Source organism: Natrix helvetica, assembly GCF_964273705.1.
Source record: "Natrix helvetica genome assembly, contig: HAP1_SCAFFOLD_144, whole genome shotgun sequence".
Classification (NCBI taxonomy): domain Eukaryota; kingdom Metazoa; phylum Chordata; class Lepidosauria; order Squamata; family Natricidae; genus Natrix; species Natrix helvetica.
The window spans coordinates 135,048-151,233 of NW_028113619.1; the positions used below are offsets into that span (position 1 = coordinate 135,048).

At 64.0% G+C, this 16,186-nt stretch overlaps 1 protein-coding gene across 5 annotated transcripts in view; it reads right to left on the reverse strand.

The window, feature by feature from the left end:
* Positions 1–1,484: 1,484 nt before the first annotated feature.
* The window catches only part of TLN1 (talin 1), a 32,036-nt gene continuing 17,334 nt past the window's right edge, over positions 1,485–16,186 (reverse strand). For 3 of the 5 annotated variants that reach the window (XM_081971805.1, XM_081971802.1, XM_081971803.1), the window contains 34 exons: positions 15,954–16,088; positions 15,564–15,692; positions 15,375–15,477; positions 14,875–15,083; positions 14,661–14,780; positions 13,952–14,149; positions 12,991–13,130; positions 12,693–12,786; positions 12,521–12,610; positions 12,055–12,177; positions 11,749–11,892; positions 11,176–11,337; positions 10,604–10,744; positions 10,324–10,505; positions 9,901–10,033; positions 9,544–9,645; positions 8,223–8,393; positions 7,988–8,137; positions 7,531–7,632; positions 7,259–7,378; positions 6,762–6,908; positions 6,498–6,664; positions 6,225–6,408; positions 6,011–6,136; positions 5,766–5,882; positions 5,486–5,671; positions 5,118–5,225; positions 4,374–4,479; positions 4,009–4,133; positions 3,486–3,611; positions 3,330–3,392; positions 2,837–3,019; positions 2,324–2,452; positions 1,485–2,240 (listed from right to left, as the gene is read on the reverse strand). In XM_081971805.1, the coding sequence (XP_081827931.1) occupies positions 2,109–2,240; positions 2,324–2,452; positions 2,837–3,019; positions 3,330–3,392; positions 3,486–3,611; positions 4,009–4,133; positions 4,374–4,479; positions 5,118–5,225; positions 5,486–5,671; positions 5,766–5,882; positions 6,011–6,136; positions 6,225–6,408; positions 6,498–6,664; positions 6,762–6,908; positions 7,259–7,378; positions 7,531–7,632; positions 7,988–8,137; positions 8,223–8,393; positions 9,544–9,645; positions 9,901–10,033; positions 10,324–10,505; positions 10,604–10,744; positions 11,176–11,337; positions 11,749–11,892; positions 12,055–12,177; positions 12,521–12,610; positions 12,693–12,786; positions 12,991–13,130; positions 13,952–14,149; positions 14,661–14,780; positions 14,875–15,083; positions 15,375–15,477; positions 15,564–15,692; positions 15,954–16,088 (4,647 nt within the window). In that variant the 3' untranslated portion in view covers positions 1,485–2,108. The remainder of the gene's footprint in view (positions 2,241–2,323; positions 2,453–2,836; positions 3,020–3,329; positions 3,393–3,485; positions 3,612–4,008; positions 4,134–4,373; positions 4,480–5,117; positions 5,226–5,485; positions 5,672–5,765; positions 5,883–6,010; positions 6,137–6,224; positions 6,409–6,497; positions 6,665–6,761; positions 6,909–7,258; positions 7,379–7,530; positions 7,633–7,987; positions 8,138–8,222; positions 8,394–9,543; positions 9,646–9,900; positions 10,034–10,323; positions 10,506–10,603; positions 10,745–11,175; positions 11,338–11,748; positions 11,893–12,054; positions 12,178–12,520; positions 12,611–12,692; positions 12,787–12,990; positions 13,131–13,951; positions 14,150–14,660; positions 14,781–14,874; positions 15,084–15,374; positions 15,478–15,563; positions 15,693–15,953; positions 16,089–16,186) is intronic. The other 2 variants (XM_081971806.1, XM_081971804.1) reach the window with 1 other exon arrangement.

Here is a 16,186-nt window from a genome sequence, read left to right on the forward strand (position 1 = left end):
TGGGCAGTCCCAGGCTGTGGGGCAGGGTGCCTGCTGGCTCCCTCCCACAGGCATGATGGGCACGGAGCAGGTGGGGATCAGGAAGGCCTGCCTTGATCCCTGTCCATCAAATCACTCCAGCAGGCTATTTCTGGCTCTGGGCAGGCATCCGGGGATTAGGGGCCACTTGCCAAGAACGCGGCCACTTGCACAGGCCCATCTCCGCCCAGGCTGCTCGGCTCTTCGGCAGATGGGGGGGCAGCTTCCATAGCCTGGAACTGGTGTGGTAATAAGGGTGGGCGGGTGGACCTAGGGGATGGCAAGGCCTGAAATCTGGATGCCCACCCACCCTGGACTGGCAGCAGAGTTCCTTCAGGGGTGGTGCGTTTAGGGCCACTGGGCACATTGGACCGAGGCTCAGGTCAGTGACCCTCTTCCAGAGCCAGGACAAGCAGCAGGAACGCTTCCCTGCTGCCAACCCTGACCTTGGGGGCTTCGTGGGTCAGCAGGAGGCAGCGCAATGCCCCTCAGAGCCACAACTCCCGCCCCTGCAGGAAAGGAAGCCCACAACCCACCTGGGGAGCCCCCACATATCGCACCGTTCTCTGGGACAGACACTGCCCGCTCCCCCGTGGCCAGGGATGCTTCCTCAGCAGAGGGGCTGCATCTTCTCCTCTAAGGGAAGAGCCCCTAAATGCAAACCCCCCCCCCACACTGTGAAGTCTGCCCCGCCACCCGTTCTCACTGGTGCTGCTTAAGCCAGCCAGCCGGCCAGAAGCTGCTCCCCAGGCTCAGGAAGGGGCCGAGAAGCAAAGGGGACGCTGAAGGCCGAACATCATAGGTGCCGCTTCCTGGCTCTGGGAATGGCTGGCCAGCTCCAGTGGTGCCTGCTTGAGGAGGATGCCGTGTCCGGGCCCGGCTCTTCCTTTGGCTGCTTGTGGGGAGCAGCTGAAGGGGACACCCCAGGCAGTGAGGATCCATCTCTACCTTTGCCCTCCCTCCCAGCGCTAGAGTAGGATTGCGCCATTACAAGCGAAGGGAAACGCGGCCAGGAGGGCAGCACCCACCAAGGTTCCAGTCAGGGCAGGAATCACAAGGCCGGAAGAGTCTGTGCAGCAAGCCCCCCTCCTATCCCGCTTGGGGGGGGGAATGGCAGTGCTCCCTCCTGCCCCTCTCCCCCAGCCCAGGCCTGCCGCTCTTCCCCTGCCAGGTCAGGGCACCCACTGTAAGGGATGATAGACTGCTACCGTAGGAAGCTGCTGGGAGCACTGCAGAGAGCCGTGCCCAGACGCCTAGTGGGAAGGGTGGCAGGAGCCTGGCACGTGGCTAGGCGCGGCCTGAGGCTGCCCTTCTCTCCAGAATTGGGAAGGCCGTTGGGACCGGGCAATGTGGATTCTGCCCCCACCAGAGCTGGGTCTGCTTCCCCGGAGCCCCCTTTCTCACAGCCCCGAGGGGAGGCAGGGGCAGCTGCTTGCCACAAACGAGGGTGCAGAGAGAGGCAGAAGGGCAGAGAAACCAGTTTATTGCAGAGCAGCCCTTTCCAGGCAGCCCGAGGGGATCGGAAGGAGACCCCTCGCCCTCCCACCTCCCAGCCCTGGGTTCCCTGCCTTAGGCATGTATCAAAAGTAAAAAGAGGTGAGAAGCCTCAGCTCGTGAATGGTCCCCAGATGCAGTCAAGCAGATGGCGCTTGGGGGCTTGTGCAGGAGAGGGGCTCCTGTTGCGGGGTGGAGGCTCAGGGGGGGGGAGGCAAGCAAGTTGGAGGGCTGTGGGGGGTCTGGCAGGCACTTGGGAATCAAAGGGCGGGGCCGGCTCTTCGGCCACAGGTCAGCGCCCGCCCTTAAGGCAAAATGCTGAGAGGCAGAGGCGGGGTGGGTGGGGTGGGCAGAGCCCCTGGCCCCCCCAGATTGCACAGCCCCAGGGGGGCTCCACGGCCCCCCAAGACAATCAGGCTGAGCAGGCAGCCAAGGCACAGGGAAGGCTCCCTGGAGGGGCAGCCCAGGAGGGCAGTCCAGAGCATGGCATGAAGGGGTTTCAGGGCTCGTGCAGAAGCAGTGGGCCTGGAGGCAGAGGGCCCCGGAGCCCGGCTATGAGGAGGGCTGCCCTCGCTCGGGATCGGCCGTGGGGAAGCTCAGTTCTGCCCTTCGTCCCGCAGCTCGGAGGGGAGGAACTTGTACTGCTGCTGCCGGATCATGGCCAGCTTCTTCCGGGCCTCTTCCAGCTCCCGCTCTTTGCGCAGCATCTCTTCCTGGGCGGCGATGATCTGAGGAGAAGGAAATGGCAGCAGTCACCTCAGGCGAAGCCCCTCTGGCCCCGCTCCAGCCCCTCCTGAGGGGAGAGCCTTACCTGCGCAATCCCCCCCACCATCCGCTCCTTCACCACCACCGTCGCGTTCTCCTCGTCCTCGAAGGCTGCCGCCTTCTGCGCCGCCTTCACCAGGTTGTCTGAGGCCCTCTTCACCGCGTTGCCGGCCGCCTGGCGGATTCCGGAGGGAAGGGGGTTAACCACTGGGGCGGCCTCGGTCACCCTCTGCCTGCATCCCCCTGAGTGAGAGGGAGGCAGTGCCTAGGGCCCCCATCCCTCCGAGGAACCTTCTAGCCCATGGCTGCCTCTGCTGTTGGAGGAGCCGGTCTGGCTGACAAGGGCAGTTGGCCCGCTCTCCTCACCTCCAGCAACGGGGCTGCCTGGCCCCTGGAGCCAGTGTGCTGGATGGAGGCCCAGCCCCAGCTGACCCAAGGACTCCAGACTGAGTCCACCAGGGCCCAAACTGGACCCGAGAGAGGTCGACAGTGGCCACTGGGACAGACGGGGAAGGCGTCCCCCCCTCCTCAATCCCTCTGACAGCTCTACCCTCCTCACCTGCAGGCGCTTCATGGCCTCGGAGTCCTGGTCTGCCTTCACCTTGCACGCCACCAGGAGCTGCGCCGTGGAGGCCGCCACTTGCTTGGCAGAGGAGATGAGCTTCTCTTCGCTGGCGTGTCCTTGGACCGCCGCGTTGGCGGCTTCACAGAGGTTGTTAGTGGCAGCAGCCACCATCCGGGCCTTGGCAGAATAAGGAGGGAGGCGAGCAAAGGGTGAGGCAGCCACTGCAGTCACCTCCACTGGCCACAAAGGGCTCACACAGACCGAATGTCCTAGAAGACTCTCCCGTGGCCTCGGGAGCCCCCTTTCTGCCCAAGCTGGCCGTTCTGATTGACAGGCTGGGTGGCGAGGAGCTTGGGGGCCTCAGGTTAGAGCAAAGGGCTCCCCTGCCCATGCTGGAATGTGGGAGGGGCCTCTTTCTGTCATTCTAAGGAAGCAGAGACCCTTTCCAATGAGTGGGCAGCCTCCCCCCAGCCTTCTCCACACTCACGGCTGAAATGAGGCCTTGAGACCACTGTCCGTCATCCAGGGCGTTGGCTGGGATGGCGCCCACCTGGCAGAGAAAGACAGAGTGGTCAGCTCCTGGCCAGACTGGAGGGCTTCCTGCCCAGGTGCCACCCCCCCCCCCGCTCACCCACTCACTCACCTTGCCTTGGGCCACCAGTTCCCTCTGGGCCGCAGAGGCTGCCTTCACCAGAGCGCTGGTGGCTGCAGCGATGGACTTGGCTGCCTCCAAGATCTGCTCTTCAAAGTTGAGGCTCTCGTCTGCTTGCTGGACAGGGAGGGGACATTAGCGAGGGGGGCAGCCCTCCCCGCCAGAAAAGGCTTCCCCGGGGTGTAACAACCGGGGCTCTGAAACAGAGGGAGCATTTCTGCACCCCCCCCCCTTGTGCTCGAAATGAGCATGAAAAAGCCTCAGACTGGCTCTGCCCCAGGACGGAGGAAGCCCCTCTGGCACAGGACCATGTCCTCTCGGGGGGGGGGGGGAGCTGTGGCCGGAGTCCCCCTAAGGCCCCTTGCCCTGGGGGTCTGCAAGGAGCTGCCCAGGCTGTCCCTGGAGCCAGCAGTTTTGGCACAAGTGCCCCTTCCTTCCTCCCATCGGGTGGCACGGAATGGGCAGAGCTCAGCTGGCAGCGACTCCCATGTGTTGCTGGGGGGTGGGGGCCCACCTTGGGCTTGGCTCGTGGCTTCAGCTGCTCTAGCTTCTTTGCTGCAGCCTCGATCGCAGCGGCTGCCCCCAACAGCTCATTTTCGGCAATGACTGTGGGGTCCTCGGGGTCGACCCACTCGGTCCCTGCGGGAGACAAGAGGCCACAGGGGTCCAGAGCTGCCCCAGGCGATGCCCCGGCTCTCCTTTCAGGAAGGCTTCCCTTGCTGAAAAGGGCATTCACACCCCACACCCGACAGGGTCTCTCCCCCCCCCCTACCCTCATTACGTTGGGCAAGAGCCCCCACTCAACAGACTGAGCAAATCCAAAAGAGCAGAGAGGGCCGGTCTGGGCGGAGGCCAGGCAGTCCCGGCATCCCCGCCTACCTTTCATGGCTTCGGCCGCCTGGATGAGCTCTGTGACGGAGCCAGCCACCCGCTTGGAGTAGCCGGCCAGCTGCTGCTTTAGGTCGTGGCTGGGCTTCTGCAGGATCTGAGGAAGGGAGGAGGAGGAGGAGGAGTCATGCTGGGCACCCGGCCGGACACCCTCGGGGCCAACCGGAGCCCACTGCTGGCAGCTGCTGCTTGGGAGGGGTGGGGGGCAAAGGCAGCAACGGAGGCGAAAGGGAGCCGGGAGGGGCTGGAAAGGGAGGGAGATTTGGGTTTGCCCGGAAGGGCTGAAGAAGCCATGCCGGGGGCCTCCAAGCACCCTTCCCCCTGTCCCCTGGGGCTTCCCCAACTCACAAGGCCGAGGCTTCCTCTGCCCCTGGGCAGCCTGGCCGGGCAGTGAGATGGGACAAGATGAAGGTTGACCTCTCTGCATGTGGGGGCTGCTTCTGCCAGTTAGAATTGTCCCCACAGCACAAAGGCCAGCACCCCGCACGGCCGGCAGCTTAACGTCTCACCCCGCAGGGGGAAGGCCGTCATCCTTGGGCACCCCTGGGCCATAGTCACTCAGGGGCCAAGCCTAGCACCCTCCCCCCCCCCCCGGTGGTCTTTTATCCCACCCTCACACAAAGTGCATGCCGCACTCACCAGCTGTGTCGAAGAAAGCGGGGGGGGGGCTGGGGGTGCAGGGGGAAGAAGAGGCACACTATTTGGGGGCGGGAGTGGGGAGGGGCAGGTACCTACCACCAGGACGTGCTCCAGAAGCTCCAGGTAGCCACTAGCACACTCCTTGCCAAAGCGCAGGGCACGGTGCCGCACCTCACTGCCCACCTCTGGATGGCAGGCAGCTTCCTGGAAGGAGACGGGCAGGTGATCGCCAGCCAGAGGCAGAAAGGAGAGGGACTGCCCTCCCCCCCCCCTCACCTGCCCAACCGCAGCCCCTGCCCCCTGGAGGAGGGTTGCAAGAGGCCCATTCGAGGGGTGCCCCTGCCAGTCTTCTCCAGCCCCGCACCCTCATCAGGTTGCATGATCAGACGCCTTCCTTCTCTCCCATCAGCCCACTGCTCCTGACCGTGGCCCCTCCCGCCCCCGAGCAAGACCCCAGGGCCCACCTTGCAAGAGCGCAACATGTCCGCAATGGCACGGCGGCTCAGGTTGGCTGTGGCTATGACGTCTTCCTGGCGGCAGGAGTTGCCGGCTGCCACCGCCTTGGCTGTTGCCATGGTGATGCCTTTGGTCATGCGAATGAAGTCTTCCGGCGTGGAGGTCTTGGCAGGGGGCACCTGGGAGCAGAACACCTGGAGGGGGAGGAGGGGGAGGAGTCAGCCTGGGAGGCCGGGTTGGGGGGGTCAGCTGGCAGTTACGGGGAGCAGGAAGGGGACCGGTCCTCACCGCCAGCTCCTGCCGAATGTGCTCGATGGTGGCCTCCAGTGCCCGCGTCCCCTTGGTGGCCTCGTCCTCCACGGCTTTGACCGTCTTCAAGAGCGACGTGACGTTGGTGACCATCACCTGCCGACAAGCATCCGGAGAGCCGCTCAGGAACCAGCCGGCCATCTCCTGTGTGCCTCGTGTGGTGCCCACCTCTCCTCCCCACAAGCAGGAGCCCACCTTCAGCCAGCACCCTCCCCACTCCTGACCTTCGCGGAGTTCTTTAGCTGGTATACGGCAGGATCGTCCCCAGACTTGCCAGCAGCGGCTTTGGTGGCGCTGATCAGGTCCCCCAGGGCTTTAGCGACGTCCTTGACTGCGTTGATCAGGACCACCTGGACACAGAGAGGAGGGCAGGATGAGGCAGAGCAGCCAGTACCCGCCCAGGCACACCTGCCCGCCACCTGTGGCCACGGCCCTGACCTGAGTCTCGGGGTCCTCAGAGCCCAAACTGGCAGCGCCCAGCTTCACCACCTCTGCCAGGCGTGTAATGGTCGTCACCGAAGACTGTGCCGCTTGGGCCAACTTCTCCTGACTCGCAGTGGCGTTCTGCACCAGCACTTTGGTATCTTCCACCAGCGCTTTTGCTGTCTTCAGGATGCCTTCCCTGCCAAGGAAAGAGCCCGTCAGAGCCCGCCGGAGGCCGAGGGGATGGCATCAAGGAGCTCCTGCCCACAAGCCCATGGCAGCCACCACCTGTGGTCAGCGAAGGTCTCCGCATTCTCCCGGTTGAGGGTCCCAGCGGTGGCAAACATGATGGTGGTGTCCAGATCTGCGATGATGCCCGACACGGCACTGGCTGCGGTGATACACGCCTGGGTGCCCCGGTTGCCGGCCTGGAGGGCCGCCAGCACGTGGGAAACCTGCAGGGGAGCAAAGGCAGGACACCCGCTATGGTCGGAGGGTCCGATCCCCAATATGCACCCAGGTGGGGGGAGGCACGAGGGGGGCTGCAGTCACCTTCTCAGAAACCTTGCGGGCGCATTCAATCAGCTCCTTCTTGGTGTAGGCATCGCTGGGGCTGCACTGGAGGGCTCCGGCATTGGTCACCAGAGCGGCACAGCCATGGCCCAGCTCCTGCACACGGTTCTTAATGTGGGCGCCAATCTGGAGGGGAGCATGGAAGTCAAGAAAGCGCCTCACTGGCTGCCAGCTCTGCCTCAGGGGGCGGGGGGGGGGGGGGAAACGTGGTACACTCCTTTTCCATAAACCCCCTTTGGAGCTCCCCGACTCAGCACCGTCTCCCTTGCCCTGGGCTTCTCTGCCTGTGAAGCCAGGCTAGGAACAGGCGGAAGCAACTCCCCAGGGAGGCTTCCTCCAGACAGAGGCAGAACTGTGCCAGCCTGCCCCCTTCCCCCACCCCAGGAAATCGAGCTGCCTGGAGCGAGGGTCTCTGCAGCAGAGTCTGAATTCTCCTGCCAAGACCACCTCCATGGCCCTCCCATCCCCCGACTCACCTCTTCATTCTCGGCTGTGAGGGCAGCGGGCTTGGCCTGCAGGGCAAGCTGCCCGTAGTCCGTGGTCAGCTGGTTGGCCAGGATGCCAAGTTCATCTGGGTTGGTGGTGGATTTGGTCACCTGTGGCAGCAGCGTAAGATAGGAGTTAGGACTGGGGGGAGGGGGGGGAGGACCAGGCCTGGGTTCTGGCAGGGGGTCTGCATGGGAGCCCATCCCTCAGCTCTCGTGCCCAACGCCCAACCTTCCCTAAAGAGGTCATCCAATCAGCTCACCATCTCCTGCACCGTCACAGCGATGGCCTTGGCCGTTTTCACCATGGTGGTCTGGTAGTCCACAAAGGTGCCTTCCGGCTCCCCCATCGGGCCCTCGTCCAGCTGCCCAAGGGAAGGAGAGAGCCCAGGAGGCGGGGCTGCTGCCCTGCTTCTCAGCATACGCCTGCGTCCACCCCCCCCTCCCCATCCTCCCCACGGCTTTTCTTTTGGCTGACGCAAAGACTGCCCTGATGGGGGAGGGGCAGGCAAGGTGGCCGACGGGGGCGACTTCAGCGCCCCAAAAGACTCGACAGCAAATGCTTCCAAGATCTCAGCTGAGCCCCTCTGGCTCTGCCTGGACCCCCCTACAAAGCTGCTTTGGCAAGGCTTGTGGTGCCAAGGGAAGCGGGGCACAGGGGCTGCCCAGAGGAGAGGCCCATTGGCCCGAGGGAGGCCGGGCCGTAGCTTCCTTGCTCACCTGGTTGATGGCCTGCCTAATGGAGTCCACCATGCCGCCTACCACCCCTGCGGCGCTGGCGGCTTCGTTCAGGGTGGCCGTGAGGTCTTCCACCGCCTCCCTCATCATCTGCGCTGCCTCCTCCAGGGCCTCCTGCGTGTGGGCCGCCTGCTACAGAGAGAGGCCCCCGTCAGGCCCTGGCACCCCCGCAGCCTCCACCCTCACAAACGCCCCCGGTGCCAGCCCCCCCGGGTACCTTGGGGTTTCCCCCGGCCTCCTTGGCCGTGTAGAGCATCTGCAGGCCGGACTCCGCCAGGGTCTTGGTCTGGTCCAGAAGGTTCATTTGCTGCTGGTGGTTCAGCATCTTGGAGGCTGCGCCCACCGCAGCCATGACCAGGGGTTCAAAATACTGGGCCAGCTGGGAGACCTGGAGGAGGAGAAAAGGTGGGGTGGGGATGGGAAGGGGATGGAGATGGAGCGGTGGGGGCAGGCGTAAGGGTTTGAGCAATGAAGATGCCGCTCTCAAAGCGGAACGAGGGGGGCCAGTAGAGGACGAGAGGGCAGGGGCCAAGGGGACCCCACACGGAGCCTCCCCCTTCTTCTCCAGGGCCCCGAGGGCTTTCCATCTCTCTCACCAAGCGGAAGCTCAACCCTCCACCCCACCTGTCTCACACTGCAGCTGGGTGGAGTCTGTGTCCGTGTCTGTGTATGTGTATGTGTGTTTTGTATGTATGTCTATGTGCTTTTTATACATCCTCTATGTTTTATATGCTCCATTGTACGCCGCCCCGAGTCCTACTTGGAAAGGGAGCGGCTAATAAATTCAAACTTATTATTATTATTATTAGCTGGGTGGGTGTGGAGGGCAACACCGCTGCCACAGGCAGCCCAAGCAGCCCCGGCTGAGGCTCGGCCAGGGAGCCCCCACTTCGCTCCCAAACCTCCGGTTGGCCCATTGGGGGCGTTTTTCACCCTTTCCTGAAGCCTGGGGAGGGCAAAAATGGCCTCCCTGGCCCTCCAGAATGGGGAAAAATTAGCTGGCCGGCGTGCCCATGTGCGCCGGAGCTGACGGCTGGCGTGCCACCAAATATGGCTCTGTGTGCCACTTATGCCACGCATGCCATAGGTTTCCCACCATGGTCCTAAACCATGCCAACAAACCACAATGGCTGTTTGTACCACAGAGCGTGGCCAAAAGACTACAACGGCTGGGTGTGATGGGCTTTTGGACCAGGCGCCACCAAACCTCTTTTGAACCTGGCGAGGAATCTACCGCAAACGGAGCCAGGATGGCACAACCCTGGCAGCCAGGAAGACTCTTCTGGCCTACAGCAAGAGGAAGATCTCGAACCCCCACAGGGCGGCCGGGGAGGGGGAGGAGTGGGGGGGGGTGGGCTGCAGGGGTTCATAGCCCTGTAGAGAGACTGGAGCCGCCCTTCCCCCCCCCCCCTTGCACCATGAAGAAGGTGCCGGAGTGCAGCCTGAGGGACACCAGGCCATGGAGAGTCCGGGGCTGGCCGGCCTTTTGCTTGGCACTGGCAGCGGAGGTTTCCTGCTGCTGCAGCCGTCGGCCTCACCTTGTGGCCCAGCTGGGAGGCCTCCGCACGAGCAGCACCTGCCACGGGGTCGATGAGGTTGCTGATCTCCTGAACAGCTGTAAGCATCTGGTTGTGCAGGGCCTGCGGAAGGAGTCAGTCCTGAGCACCAGTGGGGGACGGGGGGACGGGGGATGGGGGGCAACTCCCCTCCTCCCCAGAGACTGGAGCAGGATCCAATTCAGACAGGGCCTGCAGTCTCTTCCAGAAGGGGCCTCCTGGCCGGCCTCCCTCCCTCCCCCGTCCTCCTTTTCCGCACTGCCGGAGACGACGGCCCCTCTGGGTGACGTGGCAGTCAGAGACTCTCCCTAGAAGCCCGCTGCCGGGGCCCCTCCTCACCTCCTGGGAGATGCCTTCGCGAGGCGCCAGCTGCTGGCTGATGGCTGCCAAGGAGGCCTGGTCCACGTCACGGACACACCTGTTCAGCGTTTCAATGGCCTCGTCGCACTCCCGCTGTCCTGGAGCCTTGTCCCTGCAGAAAGCAAGGGCAACCAGATGTGCACACTTGGGCACCTCCCTACTCCCCCCCCCACCATGGCTGCCTCATCTGTTCTCCCCTCCCCAGTTCTGCTAGCCACAGAGATGCCAACGTGCTGCCGAGGATTTGGAGGGCAGAGGGAGTCACTTTCCCAGACATCTGGCAAGGAATGAAAGATGGCAACCCTGAATGTTTAGGTAATCTCCCCAGTTGTGTGAATGGTCTCTCTCTCTCTCTCCCTCCCCCAAGGGGGAGAGAGAGCTGGGCAAACAGGGAACACCCACCTCATGTTGGTGATCAGCTTCTTGATCGAATCGGAGACGGTGCGCGAATGGCCCGCCAGCACCGACCACTTGGGAGGGTCCTTTGGGTTGACCGCCAAAGAGCGAGCGGTCTGGATGAGGCCAGCCGAGCTTTCCAACATGGTCTTGGCAGAGGAGAGGATGGGCTCCATGGCCCTGCACCCCTACAGGGAGTCAGCAGAGGGTCATTCGAGGGCAACAGGCCAAAGGCCGCCCAGTGTGGACCCTTCCTCCTTCCCTGCCCCCTATAACCGCTCCCTACCTCTGGGCTGATCTGGGCGGGAATGGTGGCAAACTCGGGATTAGAGGCGAAGGCCGTCAGGTTCTCCACCGCTTCAATCAGTGGGGCCGTGGCTTCACGGCAGCGCTCGCGATTCTCTGGTGTGAAAGCACCATCCAAAGCCTGCGGGGAGACACACACACCCTCTTGGGCCTTTACCTTCCCTGCCGGGATAAAAAAGCTCCCGGAGCCCAGAACCAGCCACTTCTTGCTCTCCCAAAGGCTCCCAGCCCACACAAAGCTGAGAGGCACCCACACAACCAAGCTGGAGGAGGGTCAGCCTGCAGTGACAAGGGCGGTCACCCCCACCCTCCCCTGGCCAGAAACTCTCCCCCATCCTCTGCAGGGTGACTTTGCAAAGCCCCTAAACCTCTGTCCTCTGGCCCAGAGAACGGTCTAAGCATGCAGTGCAAACACAGCTGCTCAGTTCGAGCCAGCCAGACATGGCCCCCTATTGACCCTGAGCCTTCTCCCTGGGGGGAGGGGGGGGTTCTGCGTTCCATGGCCCCCAAGCGCAGGGCTCTCCTTTCTCTCTGCCGGGAATCTGGGAGTACCTTGATGGTCTTGACCAGGTTGGCTGTGCTGTTGGCTACCTCCTTGGCAGACTGGACAAACTGGCGCTTGGCCACTGGATTGGCGGTGCGGGAGGAGGCCAGTCGGCAGGTATTGCAGAGGGCAGAGGTGTGCTTGGCCACGATGGTAGCGGCCGACAAGACCTGCGGAAGGCAAGGAGGCCCCTCCGCCTTAGCTCTAGCCCTCAGGAGGCTCAAGGAAACACCCCCGACGACAAAGAAGGCCACCCCGCCCCTTCCCTGCCTCCACTGGGTGTGGGGCTGCATTCACCACTGCCTGGCTCAAGCCCCCCCCCCTCCCCTCCCCCAATACGCAACAGAATAACAGAGTTGGAAGGGACCTTGGAGGTCTTTGTAGTCCAACCCCCTGCTCAGGCAGGAGACCCTCTACCATTCTGGACAAGTAGTTATCCAGCCTCTTCTTGAAAACCTCCAGTGTTGGAGCCCCCACAACATCTGGAGGGAAGCCGCGTTCCCCTGATGAATTGTTGTAACTGCCAAGAAATTCCTCCTTGGAAACACCCATCTTCCCTCCCGGCCACAGGTGGCCATTACCTGGGACTGTGTGCACGCTGGGTCGATCAGGTTCTGGCAGGCCATCTGGATGGCTTGGTTGGCTCTGGCAAACTGGGTGGGGTCCACCAGGCCTTGCTGACCGGCCTGGCTGTTGGGGTCAGAAACGCCCACCAAATACGCTGCCTGTAACAAGAGCACGGATGGGGGAATCCTGAGAGCAGGGAAGACAAACACACACACACACACACACACACACACACACACACCCCGCGCAACGCCTCTGCTCCACAGTTGGGAGCATTGTGCGCCCCCACCCCAGCCTCACGAGGAGCCCCCGCCTCCCACCTGGGCCGCTGCTTCCGTGAAGCCACAGAGGGCCTTGGAGGCTGTGCTGACGGACTCCCCAAACTCTGGCATCTTGCTGTTCTTGGCATTCTGTGAGATGCCGGCCATGGCCTCGCCCAGCACCTGCAGGGGAGAGAAGGCAGGAAAGAGCCCGCGGCGGGTGGATGTGTGGGTGGCTGTGCGCCTGCACGGAACTCTGGCTCCCGAGGGCAAGAAGCAGCTTTCCAGGCCCTTCCGAGGGAGCGGTTCCAAAGGGGGAGGGAGACGACCCAGAAAGGGGATGGAGACCCCCTCTGCCCCTACAGGGAACCAGCAGAGGGTCTTGGAGCAGAAGCTGGACGTCCTTCTGTCTGGCCACCTACCCTGAGCTTTGGGGGGCTTGAAGGCCTCAAGAGCCTCTCCCAACAAGGGTTCTAAGCGCCTGGCTCTCAGCCTACTGCCCACCGGACCCCCCACCCCCGCTCACCTTGGAGTTCTCCATGACGCTGTCCAGGCAGTTGAAGTAGGACATGTCGCTGACGGCCTGGGTGGGGTTCTCCAGAAGCTCCCGCACCGTCTGGAGAGGAGAAGCCGTCAGCTGAGCCTTCCCCCCAGCCAGCCCCACAACACCTGCCCTCCTCCAGGTGGGGCTGGCTCACCTCCAGCTCCCGCAGAGCATTGTCACACTCCTTCTGGCCCGGGGCCTGCTGGGTGCACATGGTGATCAGCTGGTTGATGCTGTCCGTCACAGCCCTGCCAGGGTTGGAGGGAGGAGAGAAGAAAGGCTGCCATCAAGCCCGCCCTGCCCTCCGCCCTGGGCACCCACGGGCCGCACGGCTCTTCTCCCAAGCCCTCCCTCCTTGCCCAAGAGAGGCCCCGTTGAGGCATCCCGGCAGTTCTTGGGAAAGGGGGCGAGGAGGCGCCACTTCCCACCCCCAACGCAAGTGGGCCGCCTACCGGGCGGCTGCTGCCAGCTGGTTCTTGAGGTTGGGTGCTGCAGGGTCTGCAGAGAGCGCTTTGGCTGCCAGGAGCAACTTGCTGGAGGAGAGCGAGATGCCCTTCAGGTTGGACACCAGCTGGCCCTGGGCCTCCTTGGACTGCAGGGGAGGGAGGGAGGGAGGGAGGGAGGGAGGGAGACAGAGGGAGTCATCGGACCCTCGAGCCACACCCAGCCAGTCCCTCACTCCAATCGGCATTCCATGACGGGCGGCCCCCTCCCCCGCCTAAATCCTCTCCCTGCCCTGCTTGCGGCCCCCTCACCCGCTTCCCCTTTTGCCTTGGGCCTTACAGCCTTCTGGAAGGCCAAGCAAAAGGTTTCTCCTCAGTCTGAGCTCTTAGTCCCCAGAGCCCAAGTGTAGCTGAGCCTTGACACCCAGCCTCCCCCGGGTAGCCCCTCTGCCCTTCACGGGATGCCAAGAGCACCCCTAATCCTAACCCTAACCCCAGGCTCCCCTGGTCTGGGGCCTGCTCTGCCCCCCTGGGCTGTGCTGGACCTCCAGACTCCCCCAAGCAGATTCCCCCGACTCCAGGGAGCAGGACCCAAGGAGACTTCCCCTCCCGCCTGGAACGGCCTTGCAGGAAAGAGGGCAGTTTTTCATATCTGGTCACACCCCTCCCCCAAGCGTTCTCTGCTCTGAAAGCCCCCAGGCCTCACCCAGCCTGCCAGCCACGGGGCAGCTCCCTTGGCCATGGGCACCGTGGCATCTGCCTGGCAGCCCCCGGGGAACCTGTCCTGGACACTCTCTGGAGCAGCTCCTGCCTTCACTTTGCACCCCTGCCCTTCCAAACGCCCCCGCTTGTGCCTCCCCCCCCCACACAGGAGGCTCTGTGCGTGCAGACCCTCCCACGTGCCTTGAGGTGAGGTGCTCCTTCTGCAGGGGCCCCGGAGAGCTTCCTCACCCCGCCAGGCAGCTCTTACCTGGGACTGTCCGGCCATTTCCACCCCGGCCTGCAGGAACTCATTGAAGTCCTGGCCAAACTTGCCGGAAGCCTTGGCCAGGTTCTGGGTGGTCCCACGCAACGCCTGCACCAACTCATTGGCCGACTGGTTCAAGCCAGCCGCAGCCTGGTTGAGTTGGCTCTGGGCCTCCTGGAAGTTCTTGGTGCTGGGAGGAAACTGGGAGCAGAGACAGGGGTCAAGCTCAGAGGCCTGGGGGCCGCTCTCAACCCCTGACAAACCAGGAATTGGCCGCAGCCCAGGCGGTTTCCCTTAAGGACCAGGTCACAGGATCTGCTCCCCTCCACCCAGACACCTGCAGCCCCTCCCTCCCTCCAGGGGACACCACGCCCGAGGACTGGCAGGGTGGCCCCCTTCCGCTGCCCGGAGCAAGACGGCCCATGGCCCAGTTTCGCAAATCCACATCCGGGGGCTGCTGGTTAATCTCCCCACATCTTCAACTCCCCAAACACCCAGCAGCCATTCCCAGATCTCGAGGACTGAGGCGCTGTGGGGCCTGTGGGTGGGGGAGGGCACGTTCCAATCTGGGTCCCTCCTCCCAGGGGTGAGCTTGGGCGGGGCAGGCTCTCTGCACAGTTCGACAACTGGCCTGCACACATGGGGCCAGCCTGTGCTCTGCCCTGGCCCAGGCTCCCCCACCCGCCGGACCTCAAGCGGCCCCCCCACTCACAGAATCGGCCAGCAGCCTCTTGCTAGCCTCGCCAACGGTGCGGATGGCAGCATCGACGTCCCGCTGACCAGGCAGGCAGTTGACACAACGGTTCAGGGCTTGGGAGACGGCCTTGGCCACCTGCACAGGAGACAAGGAGCGTTTGGCCTGCTGGCCCACCCCTAACAGCTGCTGCCTCTGGCACGGCCAGGCCCAGCCAGAGCCCCGGGCTCACCTGGGCCAGGCGCTGCTGGCTCTCGGCATCCCCTGGCTTGGAAACCGCCTTGCGGGCCTCCCGGATGAGGCTGCTGGCTTTGTCCATGACGTCCCCGGCGCAGTCCAGGGTGGCTGCCTGGGCCTGAGGGTCCTCCGTGCTGGCGGCCACCCCCCGCGCAGCCTGGCTGAGGGAGCGCAGCGCCTGTGCCGCATCCCGGGCTGCAATCCCTGTGGGGAGGGGAGAGAGGCATGGGAGTCCTCGGGGATGGGCAGCCATCCCCGCCCTGCCCAGGTGTCTTCCTGCCTCCAGAGCCTGGAGATGAACAAGGGCCTTGCCCCCATCCCAAGAAAAGGCAACCCAGCTGGTCTGGGGCATCCCAAGGGAAAGTGGGGGCAGCTGTAGGGCACCAGGAGCCCCTGACCTCTCAGGCAGGCCGGGGGAGGACAGCGTCCCAGCCAAAGGACAGGATGGGCCACCCAGAAACACCCAGAGCCCACAAGCCCTGCAGGACCAGGTACCTGTGTAGTTCTCGTTGCCCTGGGCAACCTCTCCCAGCAGGTGAGCCATGGCGGAGCTGACTGCCTTGGTGCTATTGCCCAGATCCTGGGCACACTTCTCCATCTGCAGCACAGACCAGCCGTCAGGAAGGGCCCCCCCGGAGGCCACCTCCCCCCCCAGCACTCCTGAATCCTCCCTCCCCAACGCACCGTCTCCCCTGGAAGGGGCTTCAGTTTGCCCTCCCGTGCAGCCGCCTTGGCCTCCTGCAAGTCTCTCTCTAGGCTCTGCACCAGGCTGAGGGCCGAGTCGATCTCCAGCGGACCACAGGCCTCCTGCGCCTGAAGGGAAGAGGGGAACCCGTCCTGCTCACCCGCACACTCCGCCCCCCCCGGGGACTTCCTGCCAAGGCCAGGGGTTCCACATTTTCCTGACCAAAGGGAAGCCCCGCCCCCCCGCCCCCCGGGAAAGAGGCCAGGCTGAGCTGTGTCTCAGAACCAGCAGCCTCCCTGAGAGAGCCAGGCGTCTCCTCTCTGCTCCTGCCCCCTCCCCCCCTCCCCCATGGGACCGATACCCAGAGCCCCGCAGTCAAAGTGGCTGACCTTCTGTGCTGCTGTGCGGAGTTCGGCAAGAGCTGCCGCCAGGTTCTTAGCGCACTGGCTGAGCTGCATGGCAGAGGCCTGATCCGAGACAGTGGGCACCGTGGCCTTGGCGGCAGCCACCATCTTTCCACCAGGCTACAACGGAAAGGGGACGGGTAGGCGTCACATACAGTGGCCAGGCTTGCCAGGCATGTGCCGTAAGCCTTCTGGAAGCCCCTGGCCGGGCCAGAGCC